Raw genomic sequence first — 14849 nt, 5'->3', positions numbered from 1 at the left:
CTGTATATATCAGTTGAAGTCGGAAGTTTACATACACTTAGGTCGGAGACATTAAAACTTGTTTTTCAACAACTCCACAAATTTCTTGTTAACAAAAAATTGTTTTGGCAAGTCTGTTAGGACATCTACTTTGTGCATGACACAAGTCATTTTTTCCAACAATTGTTTACAGACAGGTTATTTCACTGTATCACAATTCCAATGGGTCAGAAGTTTACACATACATGCCTTTAAACAGCTTGGAAAATTCCAGAAAAGGATGTCATGGATTTAGAGGCTTCTGAAAGGCTAATTGACATCATTTGAGTCAATTGGAGGTGTACCTGTGGATGTATTTCAAGGCCTACCTTCAAACTCAGTGCCACCTTTGCTTGACATCGGAAAATCTAAAGAAATCAGGCAAGATCTCAGAAAAAAAATGGTAGACCTCCACAAGTCTGATTCATCCTTGGGAGCAATTTCCAAACCTCTGAAGGTACCATGTTCATCTATACAAACAATAGTACGCAAGTATAAACACCATGGGACCACGCAGCCGTCATACCGCTCAGGAAGGAGATGCTTTCTGTCTCCTAGAGATGAACGTACTTTGGTAAGAAAAGTGCAGATCAATCCCAGAACAACAGCAAAGGACCTTGTGAAAATGCTGGAGGAAACCGGTACAAAAGTAGCTGTACCCACAGTAAAATGAGTCCTATATCAACATAACCTGAAAGGCCGCTCAGCAAGTAAGAACCCACTGCTCAAAAACCTCCATAAAAAGGCCCGACTATGGTTTGCAACTGCACACGGGGACAAAGATCGTACTTTTTGGAGAAATGTCCTCTGGTCTGATGAAACAAAAATGGAACTGTTTGGCCATAATGACCATCATTATGTTTGGAGGAAAAAGGGGGGGGCTTGCAAGCCGAAGAACACCATCCCAACCGTGAAGCACGGGGGTGGCAGCATCATGTTGTGGGAGTGCTTTGCTGCAGGAGGGACTGGGGCACTTCACAAAATAAATGGCATCATGAGGGAGGAAAATGACGTGGATATATTGAAGCAACATCTCAAGACATCAGTCAGGAAGTTAAAGCTTGGTCACAAACGGGTCTTCCAAATGGACAATGATCCCAAGCATACTTCCAAAGTTGTGGCAAAATGGCTTAAGGACAACAAAGTCAAGGTATTGAAGTGGCCATCACAAAGCCATGACCTCAAACCCATAGAAAATTTGTGGGCAGAACTGAAAAAGCGCGTGCGAGCAAGGAGGCCGACAAACCTGACTCAGTTACACCAGCTCTGTCAGGAGGAATGAGCCAAAATTCACCCAACTTATTGTGGGAAGCGTGTGGAAGGCTACCCGAAACATTTGACCCAAGTTAATCAATTTAAAGGCAATGCTACAAAATACTAATTGAGTGTATGTAATCTTCTGACCCACTGAGAATGTGATGAAAGAAAAGAAAGCTGAAATAAATAATTCTCTCAACTATTATTCCGACATTTCACATTCTTAAAATAAAGTGGTGATCCTAACTGACCTAAAACAGGGAATTTTTACTAGGATTAAAATGTCAGGAATTGTGAAAAACTGAGGTATATGTAAACTTCCGACTTCAACTGTATGTATATATATATATCTATAAATTGGCCAAATTTTCTATAAACCTGTTTTTGCTTTGTCATTAAGGGGTATTGTGTGTAGATTGATGAAGAAAAAACGATTTAATACATTTTAGAATAAGGCTGTAACGTAACAAAATGGGGAAAAAGTCCAGGGGTCTGAATACTATACGAATGTACTGTATGCAATTCGATACTGCCATTTTATGTTCCAAACGTATTTCTCACTATATGCCTGCTGCAGAGATACAAGAATGAGCAAGGAAAACAAGTTTTGATCAATCAGGGAAATAAGTGTTGAAAGCATGTTGGCTTTAGGTATAGGATGAATAATCCCTGCGTTTTTTTTCCAGATTTTTTTTTATTGATTCTTAAAGTCAAATATCAAATAATGATGTAATATCATCCCCAAAAAATATTGTGATATGCAACTGTACTGACACCCCACCCATCCCTACTAACAGGCGTACAACACGGCCCTGAGGTTGGCTCTGGTTGAAATGCTCGCCAGCTTTATTTACCTGAGCTCATTCCCTGTGTGTGTGTGTGTGTGTCTGTGTCCCTCTATTTGAACAACTAAACTGTGGCTCTATACAGTGAGCATATTCATTATCTAGACCTAAACCTATTCAACTCAATTAACTTTCATCTCAGGAGAGCTTATAGATCCAATAGCATTGTAGGCCTACTGAACTAGGTGTGTAAAGGATACTGTAAATATCTTAGAAAGCCAGGAAGGGATTGTTTCTGGTCACTGTAGGACATTGTAGCCGAAGCCATGTCTTTTTTTTTAGGAGGTAGATCAGCTTTAACATCGCAGATAGATTGTGGCTTCCATCAATGTAATTGTCAGCATTTTTTTGTAAATATATTTTCCTTTATTATTTTCTGCTAACCCTACCACCCCTCCCCTAACTGGAGTAAACGAATGGACAACAACACTTAGCCTTCTACTTCCAGCTTCTACATACTATATACATTTTATGAACACAGTATATTTAACAGCAGTTATCTTTTGTTTGTTTTAAATCCCATCCCCTCCCATCTCTCAACACCATCTAGTTTTGATTTCTATTTGACATATATTTTTAAACTGTGACGTTTCACAAACGTTCTGAACCTTTCTAATCCCATAGTTTCTACAGATTGTAAATTAAAAACTATACATTTTTTTTGCAAAAAGTATTTTTATACAATTGATCGATTGACTATGACTTTTAAAAATCACCCAGCAGTTCAATTTGCAGCGTTAGCTCCATGTAAATGTTGCAATTCTTTAGCCATTCCTGGACCTGCGACCAAAAACAAGCTACATATGGGCAGTACCGAAACAACTTATCTCATGATTCTGTCTCTTCGCAGTGCAATGGAATTGGTACATTGAATATCTCTTCCCAACTATTTTGAAATCTATATGGCACAGCTGTCCATTTTTTTGTCCTTAAATGAAACTGGTAACTTTTTTATTTATCCCAACTTTCTTTAACCAATTTTGGTCTTTAATGCAGGGCCGACAGACAAGTTCCTTACTTTTCCCCCCTTCCACTTGCCTCTTCCACTTTTGCGGTAATGCTGCAATTAGTTGCTTGTACATATCAATTTGCATATTTGAGTTTAACCATAATTTTTGTTTTATTATTTGTTCCACGTCTTTTCTGGTGGATCAAAAAAAAGCCATGTCTTACATACACCACTGGTTGGTTGGGGTTGATGGGTTTTATAGAGTGACACACAATAAAGCAGGTTTGAACTTACAAGTCAAAGACCAGATAGTGGAATCCCTCCTCTGATATGCTGTCATGGAGCCTCACTGTGGAAAATAGAGGGGGGGAGAGAGAGAAAGTCTGATTAGAAATGATCCCTCTCAGATGGACCCATTCAGTTATTCAGACAGCTAGCGTGTCAGTGTGTGTAGTCTGATGCTTGTGCATGCCTGGGTGTGTGTGTGCCCGGCAGGCAGGGAAAGAAAAAAGGTCAGGGAGGAAGAGAAAAACTCATCCATTACACAAATTACCCTGAAACACCCCCGATCCTGCCAGACCTCACTATATTCAATCCATAACAGACCTCAGACAAACTTCCCATTCATCTCACCGAGACAGACACAGATAGTAGTACAACCAATACAGCAGCCTCGCATTTAAATCTACACGTCCAAATCTTCAGCATTCGAATATTAATGCGATTTTTCATTCCGCGTGTCAGGAGATGTCTCGTTGATGTATCGTCACAATAAACCTTTGTTATGTTGCCAGTGTTCACAACATGGACTTTAAATCAATTATGAACGCTTAAGCACACAATTATCACATGCCCTATAAATGTACAAAAAGGTTTCTATAAGACTTTGACAGACAATACAGTACATGCTATACATGTGTCCTGTTGAAGTATTAACGTACGGGTGGAGTGCTCAGCACACTTTATTCAGAGCGGTTTTCCTCAACGTGTGACGGCAGACCCTTTTGTATCTGAATGCTACGGGCTACACACACCCTCATGCAGTCAACAACCACAATTAGGTATTGTTGTGTTTCAATTGGTCAGTAGAACAGGTTTGCTGGTCAACAGGCCCAGCCAAATCTCCGTCCCATTCTCAGGCTTTTGGGTCCCTGAACATGTGTCGCACACCCAGATAACATTGGAGAGAGTAATTAACACAAAAGAAGAAAATTACTTCCCTGAGTGATATTATACAGATGGATGGCAGTGACTGACCTCTAGAATTGAGGGAGGGGCGATGGGGGAAGGCGAAAGTAAAGGAGAGAGGAAAAGGGTAAGAGAAAATAGCCAGCACAAAAGGGTGAGAAAAGAGTGCAAAATCAATTGAGAGAGAGGAAAGACAACAAGAGAAATCCCCTCTTTCTCTAAGAATCCACTCATGTCTTCATTAGTTCTATTCCTGACTGACATCTCTATTGTCATGGCGACCTTAAGGAGCGGGATGGCTCTACCGGTCGGATATAGACGCCTACGATGCGGAACGTTAACGAGGCGATCACTACGTGCACCAGCCAATCAGAGAATGAAACAGAGACGGATGACCTCGAAGAAGAAAAGGGGATGGACCTATAAATACTGTAGAAATACGGGAACTGGGTCTTCATTAATTTGAATCAATTGGGGTATTATCGCTATAGTTAAGTCCTTAAATAATGTGTAACTCTGTGTTGTTGCTAGTGTTGTCGCACTGCTTTGCTTTATCTTGGCCAGGTCGCAGTTGTAAATGAGAACTTGTTCTCAACTTGCCTACCTGGTTAAATAAAGGTGAAATTAAAAAAAATAAAAAATAAAATGGGGTAGCGATTGAGACATCACCCTAAGAGGATAGAGCCTGAAACCTGAGATAAACGAGATACATGGTTTGATGGTATAATAATTAGGCAGGATAGTATCCATCCTGCTAGGCATTTGTGTTATCCCGTAATCCACATTAAGGGAAGGCTAAAAAACATAAAAAGAGCCCGGGATCCCATTGAAACTGAGGCTTCACGGAGGCTGTTCTTCTCACAGAACATTAAATCATGCCATCTAAAGCTGCCTAATAAAGCTCGGATTACACAACAATAGCTCCAGGGCCGATAGACACAAGGCAATCCAAAACCACCCTCTTCCTGCCAATTTTCCCTCGCGTGCATTTAAGCGCTAAGTTGTCTTACCGACAACAGACAAAACAAAATAACCCCCCTATCATCCACTCGTTCTTCCACCCCCTCATCGTTTCTGAAAAAAAAAATATTTAAAAAATAAAGAAAAAAAACCACCCACCCAGTGTGGTCACGTTGCTAGTGAAGTCTTAATTGGCCTCTGTGGGTTCCTTGGCAGCTTACGGGGGGATGGGGAAGCCACACAGATGGGGTCTGCACAAACTATCAAGAGACGACACTGCGCATGGGAAGACTCAACCAGCGTTTACTCAGTATTTAAAATGGTTTTCAGTGTCATCGAGTTTGTTTGCTTTCAAAATGAGGAGAGTCTCAGGAAGTAAGGGCGTGTGTGTGGAAGTGGTGTGGATTCAAATAATGTGACTTCCCCTGATGCGTGTGAGATCCTGGGGACATATGTACAGCAGCTTTTTTTATTGCTTTTTTTTTACAGGAAAACAGCAGCTCCTTTCTCACTCTACTTTTTTTAGCCATGGAGGTTGGGAACAACTACTCTGGCACAGTGGGTTGGCCAGGACTGAGACAGATGGTCAATGTGTGTGTGTGTGTGTGTGTGTGTGTGTGTGTGTGTGTGTGTGTGTGTGTGTGTGTGTGTGTGTGTGTGTGTGTGTGTGTGTGTGTGTGTGTGTGTGTGTGTGAGTGTGTGTGTGTGTGTGTGTGTGTGTGTGAGTGTGGACAGTACACAGGCAATTATGACATAAGTGTGATTGGTCTTACTTAGGGTTCCAAAGCTACCGGTAATTTACCAAAGTTACTGTCATCTTTGGTATTAACAGGTAATTTATGACAATCTATGGTAACTTCGGTAATTTATACTTCAATAACTTTTTATTTTTAATATTCATATATAGATTTTTTTTTTTTTATCTGTGTCCATATTGTTCCTGAGTTTCTAGTGGATATACCATATGGGTTCAACAGCAAATAGTAGAATTAATTTAAAACCATCAAATCAACAATGATAATTTCAATTAAAAGTAGACTCAACCATAATTATTTGTGTAGACCTTCCCGTGAAATACTTACTTACAAGCTCTTAACCAACAGTCCAGTTCAAGAAAGAGTTAAGAAAATATTTACCAAATAAAGTAAAAAATAATAAAAAGTAACACAATAAAATAACAATAACGAGGCTATATACAGGGGGTACCGAGTCAGTGTGCGGGGGTACAGGTTGGTCAAGGTACTTTGTACCTGTAGGTAGAGGTAGAGTGACTACGCATAGATAATAAATAGTGAGTAGCAGCAGTGTACAAAGCAAATGGAGGGGTGGCCATTTGATGAATTGTTCAGCAGTCTTATGGCTTGGGGGGGTAGAAGCTGTTAAGGAGCCTTTTGGTCCTAGACTTGGCGCTCCGGTACCGCTTGCCGTGCGGTAGCAGAGAAAACAGTCTATAAATTGGGTGACTGGATTCTCTTGACAATTTTTGGGGCTTTCCTCTGACACCGCCTAGTAGAGGTCCGGGATGGCAGGAAGCTTGGCCCCAGTGATGTACTGGGCCGTACGCACTACCCTCTTGTTAGGTTCTACATTTCAGAGTGCAAACTCAAGGGACACTGAAAGCTTAAACCAAGTTTATTCTTCACAGAGGGTCAATACAGCTGCGTTAAACAAAGACATGGTTTCACCCGTGGTAGTATACGTACCCTGCCTTGGGTGAAGTCTCCTCCTTATCGCTAAACATTGCATCATAGGCAGCTAGGCATGGAGCTGAATGGGCCTTAAACGGTTCCTCCCCTTATCAGTACTGCCACATGTGACCATTTTCCCTGCGCTCAGCTCCTCCCAAGCATCATTATGGCACCCCTCATGTCTCTTTTATAACTAATGATTAATAATAGATAAAGCTCAGAAATCCAAACCCATCACTCTGTAGCGCCTTACGGTCAGATGCCGAGCAGTTGCCACACAACGCGGTGATGCAAGTCAGGTCAGGATGCTCTCGATGCATGCATAAAGTAAACCATATAGTGGGTCAATTTCCGCAACAACTAAGAGCGTTGAAGCGCGAGGCTCAACTTCTCCGCTGTTATGGTGCCCTGGCGACCACGCTGTGAACAGTGTGACGTGAACCCTTGCACAGATACTGTGTGTGAGCGGAGTCTTGCATCTCACTCATCTCAATATCTGCGGTGCTGCTCGTGTTTAACATGCTGAAACGTTCATTTTAAACGCCAATGGTATTAACTAAGTTGATGGTTTATATTAAGGATCATTTTTTACTACTTGGTCATTCAATTTGATTAATTGTATATATTTCACATGCGATAAGGCCACAAAGAGGGCCAGAAATAATTACAGGGACCCAAAAGGGCCACTAGATAGATGTCTTGTGATAAATTACATAAAATCCTTGAAAGTTAACAACATTCTGGTAGTTTACTGGTAAACTTAGAACATTTTCAGTAATATACCCTCCCTAGTCTTACTGCTGCCAGTGAAGGGTCAGCTGGCACATTGTCCAGAAAGAGGAGAGGGAAGAGGTTAGAGGGAGCAGGGCACTGAAGGTATAAGCCTTGTACAGCATGGGACTTACCGATATTGGGGTGCTTGAGCAGGCGACAAATCCTGGCCTCTCGCTCCAGCTTCTGGTGATCTATAGGAGAGAGACAAAACAAAAGCCATGAGTCTTGAGGCACACACCTTCACCTCGAGGGCCCGTGGTAATTCCCTCGCCTTGTGGTTAGGGTGAGTAAGTGTCATCTTTTCTCCCGTTTTCACATTCCCGTGACCACGCTAAAAGACGTCCCCCTGTTACTTCCGCGTTCCATTCGCCTTCTCGGTACGAGAGCAGTGTCAACACATTCACAAAACGATCAAATATCCAGGGTGATATTTAAAACTTCTTTGGGATAGGGGGCAGCATTTTCACTTTTGGATGAATTGAATATTTAACAAAGAATCAATGAGCTACAGTTGATGCCTGGTTAATATATATCATTACCACAATGGAGTCAGTAATGCTATGCCCATTTAAAAGTTGACCTCTTTGGTGAACCAGAAATATAGACTGATCTTGTTTACATAAGGTGTCTCATCATGCTGCCAACAAGATATCAGATCACTGCAACACGCATGACAGCGGGCTTTGAGCAGCCCTAACACTAATATGTGTTGATTATTTGTGACGTGAGATAATTGACATGTCAATATCACGTGCTACTAATTTCAACGCAATTATTGAATACAAGTCCCGTCCAACTGAGTCCAACGAACTAGTAGGCTACCCCATGGTGAGGGGGACATTCATTTATTAAAGTCACGACGAGTACGTATTTGAGAACCACTTAAAACGTTTAAAATTCACCCAGGTTATTCATTGTACAGCAACGTCACAGCGAAGCAGGACTCCAATTCCTCCAGGTTCCACTTTCATCTTTCAAGAGGCCAACCGCTGCAGCCACTGAATTATTAATCATAAATAAATTCAGCCGACAGAAGCAGGAAATGAACTAAATTCCGTTTCACAGAGTTTAATGTAGCGTGTCCTTCATAGATAAATCAAGACGTTGGACTGAAAAATGTTGAGAGGAAATATCCACCTGGTAGCTCAAACCAAGAGGAGAGCTAATTTTGAATTCAACTGAAGAGGGACGCGCCGAAGGACCCCAGTTTGTAGAATTAATGGCGGACGTGTTAAACATACAATACATGACCAAACATATCATTCCAAAATCATGGGCATTGATATGGAGTTGGTCCCCGAATATCTGCTCTAACAGCTTCCACTCTTCTCAGAAGGCTTTCCACTAGATGTTGGAACATTGCTACAGAGACTTTCTTCCATTCAGCCACGATAGCATTACATGTTGGGTGATTAGGCCTGGCTCGCAGTCAGCGTTCCAATTCATCCCAAAGGTTTTCGATGGGTTTGAGGTCAGGGCTCTGTGCAGGCCAGTTAAGTTCTTCCACACTGATCTCGACAAACCATATTTGTGTGGATCTCACTTTGTGCACCATGGCATTGTCATGCTGAAACAGGAAAGGGCCTTCCCCAAACTGTTGCCACTGTTGGATTCTAGCTTGAAATATACTTATTCATGTTACCATACTAGAACTTATTAATTACTTAACATGTATAAGGAATGTATATGTTAGGGGTCAAGGAAGGGTAAAGATGAACTAGGTGTGTGGAAAGTTACTGAGTGAGAAAAGGAGAAGAGCAGAAAGTTCCTATTCTATTCACATAGAGCTGAAGACGGAAGTTTACATACACCTTAGCCAAATACATTTAAACTCAGTTTTTCACAATTCCTGACATTTAATCCTAGTAAAAATACCGTGTCTTAGGTCAGTTAGGATCACCACTTTATTTTAAGAATGTGAAATGTCAGAATAATAGTAGAGAGAATGATTTATTTCAGCTTTCTTTTCTTTCATCACATTCCCAGTGGGTCAGAAGTTCAATACACTCAATTAGTATTTGGTAGCATTGCCTTTAAATTGTTTAACTTGGTCAAACGTTTCTGGGTAGCCTTCCACAAGCTTCCCACAATAAGTTGGGTGAATTTGGGCCCATTCCTCCTGACAGAGCTGGTGTAACTGAGTCAGGTTTGTAGGCCTTCTTGCTCGCACACGCTTTTTCAGTTCTGCCCACACATTTTATATAGGATTGAGGTCAGGGCTTTGTGATGGCCACTCCAATATGTTGACTTTGTTGCCCTTAAGCCATTTTGCCACAACTTTGGAAGTATGCTTGGGGTCATTGTCCATTTGGAAGACCCATTTGCGACCAAGCTTCAACTTCCTGACTGATGTCTTGAGATGTTGCTTCAATATATCCATATAATTTTCCTCCCTCATGATGCCATCTATTTTGTGAAGTGCACCAGTTCCTCCTGCATTAAAGCACTCCCACAACACGATGCTGCCACCCCCGTGCTTCAGTTGGGATGGTGTTCTTCGGCTTGCAAGCCTCCCCCTTTTTCCTCCAAACATAACGATGGTCATTATGGCCAAACAATTCCATTTTTGTTTCATCAGACCAGAGGACATTTCTCCAAAAAGTACGATCTTTGTCCCAATGTGCAGTTGCAAACCGTAGTCTGGCTTTGTATGGCGGTTTTGGAGCAATGGCTTCTTCATTACTAAGGGGCCTTTCAGGTTACGTCGATATAAGACTTGTTTTACTGTGGATATAGATACTTTTGTACCTGTTTCCTCCAGCATCTTCACAAGGTCCTTCGCTGTTGTTCTGGGATTGATTTGCACTTTTCGCACTAAAGCGTCTCCTTCCTGAGCGGTATGGCGGCTGCGTGGTCCCATGGTGTTTATACATTCGTACTATTGTTTGTACAGATGAACGTGGTACCTTCAGGCGTTTGGAAATTGCTCCCAAGGATGAACCAGACTTGTGGAGGTCTACAATTTTGGCAGATTTGTTTTGATTTTCCCATGATGTCAAGCAAAGAGGCACTGAGTTTGAAGGTAGGCCTTGAAATACATCCACAGGTACACCTCCAATTGACTCAAATGATGTCAATTAGCCTATCAGAAGCTTCTAAAGCCATGATATCATTTTCTGGAATTTTCCAAGCTGTTTAAAGGCACAGTCAACTTAGTGTATGTAAACTTCTGACCCACTGGAATTGTGATACAGTGAATTATAAGTGAAATAATCTGTCTATAAAGAATTGTTGGGAAAATTACTTGTGTCATGCACAAAGTAGATGTCCTAACCGACTTATCAAAACTTTAGTTTGTTAACAAGAAATGTGTGGAGTGGTTGAAAAACGAGTTTTAATGACTCCAACCTAAGTGTATGTAAACTTCTGATTTCAACTGTATGTTAGAATATGCAGAGTTCCTAAAGAGGGAGGCAAAGTGCAACAGCCTAGTTTCAGTCCTTGATAAGGCAGACCAGTTGCTGAGGAACCAGGACAATGAGGGATGAGGAACTCAACTCGAGATAAGGTTAACAGATGGCGAGAAGACACTGGTGGGAGGGGGGGGGGGGCCACAGGGGCCCAACCCAAAGACCATCTGATTATAGTCCTCTCTCTCACACACACACCCATGAGGGTGTGGCCATGACAATACCAGTAAGAGGAACCTACTGTGTTTCTGCCTAACAGAGAAGGACTGTCTCTCTTAGACAACAAACTCTGTTTGTTCAGAACCTAAACACCCCAAAATTGGAAGCACAGAATCATCTAGAATGTCATTGTATGCTGTAGCATGAAGATCTCCTTTCATTGGAACTAAGGGGCCTAGTCCAAACCATGAAAAACAGCCCCAGGCCATTATTCCTCCTCCACCAATCTTTACAGTTGGCACTATGCATAGGGGCAGGTAATGTTCTTCTGGCCAAACCCAGATTCGTCCATTGGACTGCTAGATGGTGAAGCGTGATTCATCACTTCAGAGAATGCGGTTCCACTGCTCCAGAGTCCAATGGCGGGAAGCTTCACACCACTCTTTCCGACACTTGGCATTGCGTATGGTGATCTTAGGCTTGTGTGCAGCTGCTCGGCCATGGAAACCCATTTCATGAAGGTCTCAAAGAACAGTTCTTGTGCTGACGTTGCTTCGAGTTTGGAACTCGGTAGTGATTTTTACGCGCTTCAGCACTCGCCGGTCCCGTTCTGTGAGCTTGTGTGGCTTACTTCTTCTCGGCTGAGCCATTGTTGCTTCTAGATGCAGATTCACTTCCCAATAACAACACGTATAGTTGACCGGGGCAGCTCTAACAGGGCAGAAATTTGACAAACTGACTTGTTGGAAAGGTGGCATCCTATGACGGTGCCACATTGAAAGTCACTGAGCTCTTCAGTAATGTCATTCTACTGTTTGTCTATGGAGATTGCATGGCTGTGTGTTCGATTTTATACACTGGTCAGCAACGTGTGCTGCTGAAATAGCCGAATCCACTAATTTGAAGGGGTGTCCACATACTTTTGCATATATAGTGTATTAATGTTTGATAAACACCTAGGCATAACAACACATTCACCTTGGCGTCTCTGTGTGTGCCAGAGGTAGACTGCAGAGTGACAGGGACAAAAAGTGTAGGAAACCTTAGGTGGTTCTAAATAAATAAAATGTCAGGGTACTTCTTGAACGAACTAGAATTGAAATGACCCCAAACCTGAATGTAAGCCCCTGTCAACATGACGTGTAAGGAGTTGAAGAGGCCCTTTCTTGCTGTGACATTTGAAATGTATGGCGAAGTAAATAGAGATGTGGTTTATGTACAGGTTACATGTGTTGTTGTGAAAAGGTGCATGGCATGGGGAATTCCATAGGCAGCGCCATAGGCAATTATATAGGAGGGAGTACACTACCGTCTTTCACCTGCAGAGGAAGCTCAATGGCTCAGAACAGGTGCACGCCAGGCAGGTATTGAGGGAGTGTGTGTAACTAGGTCAATTACCAAATCCTCATCAATCCAATTGGTTAACGCCAGAGCAACGCTACCCATATGTCAGGGAATCTGCGAGTGTGTATGTCTTGTAACACAACTTAAACAGTGTTGTGTGATTCATCTGTGTGCCTCATTTGACAATGCCTGATTCCTTGAAGGATTTCTCTAGAGATAACAGGATATATTTAACACCATTTGTCCATCTCTAATCCACCATCTTTGATCAAACCTGAACTTCACAGGGCTCTGATACTTTCTCATCCAATCTGATTCCAAAACATCCTAATCACACAAAAACACCAATCAGGTGCAATTTCCTAACATTCACGTCTCCAATCAGACTTGCTTTTACAGGCCTGTAGAATCGGTGCTCCTCCAATCAGATGTGCATTTGCACGGTTCTAATCCCTGCTCCTCGAGCCAGATGTGATCAGGGAGCGTCACTAAAGGTCCCTCCAATCACGTCTTGTTTTACAAACGTCTAATCCCAATCACACCTATCCGATGTGCTTTTACAAGGCGGTAATCCCGGTCGCCGGGCGGACTTTGGCATGCTCCCATTCTCCCACGTCACCGAATCTGTGACATAACAGAACTTAGAGTGCTGCTCACCTCCAGTAGCTCAACCATCCACGTTTTCATTCTCACTACCCTTGTATTAATTCTATATGACTTTAGTCAATTGCTCTAATGTAAAGGATAATGGATTTCAAATGAGGAGTTATGGTACCCGATTTACATTTACATCCTTTTAATGACATGGGGATTTAAATGGGTCTAGACAGAAAGACCATGTAAACATCCATATTTTCTCCACAAACATATGCAAAAACACGACTTTCAAGATCACCACAGTTCATCAATCCAATTTCTATAAACGACCATGTAAATAAGATGATCCAATTGGTCTGAAATCACCATAAATCATGACACACAAAGAGTATGAATATCCATCATTCTCTCATTAACGACTCGTAAGTGGTGTGATTTTAAACATTAGCAACACAACTAAAACAGTGTTGTGTGATTCACCCTGGAGCTGACCTATTTAGCGTCAGTCATCCCCAGATGAGGAGTGAGAGAGAGAGTGCTGTCAGGCCTGAGAAACGGGGGCAGGCAGGAGCTATTTTCACTGCAATCAAACCCTCCTCTGTCACTAACTTGACGGGAATCTAGCACATCTGGTGCCGCTGACTCCTTCAGGTCCAGTCGATTCTCAGTCCCCAATGCCTTGAAGAGGCCAATTCATCGGTTTCTTTCTTCTCTGGTTGGATGCGAGGAAGTGTGTGATTGACACATCCTCACCTCTTTCCCTCGTTCCTCTCCTTCCTCCGGGAGACCTTACTTTACACCGTCTCGGCCTTGGCAGCACAGACAGACTGATTTAAAATAGAGAGCCAATTATTTTCAGAAGAAAAAAGAGAACAGACAAACAGCTCAACTTTAAAAGCGAGAGAGGAAACGAACGATGGAGAGAAAGCATCTTAAAAAGAGGGAACGAGTGCAAGCCACCCTGAAAGCAGCAGAGAATCCTGGGTAGTCCGTCATTAAAAAAAGGGCCATTTCAAATAAATGGTGCGCCGTTTATCGCCGGAAAACATTGTGTTTTTACAAGACTTTGTAAGAGAGACTGATAAGCCTGAATCAGTTGCCACTGAAAATAAGCCCCATCACACACTTAAGTCGGTTTTATAAAACCGATAACGTGGCAGGTAAGTACGCAAGTGAAGACCCATGGCGCACACACACACACACAAACACTGGCAGATGCAAATGAAGACCGCCATTTCCCTTTACCATCCCTATCCCCCTAAAGACCAGAGGCTAGCCCCAGATAGATGGGCACACCTGGGTACCCCCGGGCCTCATGAATACGGTACAGATGACTCCGCCGCACTAACCTACTCTGGGTGACTCTGAGTCTTTCTATGACAATGTGGTAATTGTCCAAGTGTGTGACACCACAGAAGCCCAAAACCCTGTGTTGCAGATCCATCCGCATAATCATCAAATATATATATATATATTTTTTTTTAAATCGCTGCAGCTGACTTTACAGATCCTGGCAGACAAAGGGCAATGCGATGAGTCATAGTAATGGAGAGAATCTGACAGAGAATCCTCATCATAACACAGCTAAGCCATCGGAGAGACATTATTGAGGTACCGAATGTAATGCTGGTCAATTCTTCATATACAGCATGATACCCAG

At 42.3% G+C, this 14849-nt stretch overlaps 1 protein-coding gene across 14 annotated transcripts in view; it reads right to left on the bottom strand.

The window, feature by feature from the left end:
* The window catches only part of LOC139561100 (calcium/calmodulin-dependent protein kinase type II delta chain), a 117868-nt gene that overhangs the window by 46487 nt on the left and 56532 nt on the right, over positions 1–14849 (bottom strand). For all 14 annotated transcript variants that reach the window (XM_071377951.1, XM_071377958.1, XM_071377954.1 and 11 more), the window contains exons 3-4: positions 7811–7870; positions 3364–3418 (exon numbers count right to left, since the gene is read on the bottom strand). In XM_071377951.1, coding sequence (XP_071234052.1) covers positions 3364–3418; positions 7811–7870 — 115 coding nt within the window. The remainder of the gene's footprint in view (positions 1–3363; positions 3419–7810; positions 7871–14849) is intronic.

Source organism: Salvelinus alpinus, chromosome 31 (genome assembly GCF_045679555.1).
Source record: "Salvelinus alpinus chromosome 31, SLU_Salpinus.1, whole genome shotgun sequence".
Taxonomy (NCBI): Eukaryota; Metazoa; Chordata; class Actinopteri; order Salmoniformes; family Salmonidae; genus Salvelinus; species Salvelinus alpinus.
This window is presented reverse-complemented; position numbering and strand designations above follow the sequence as displayed.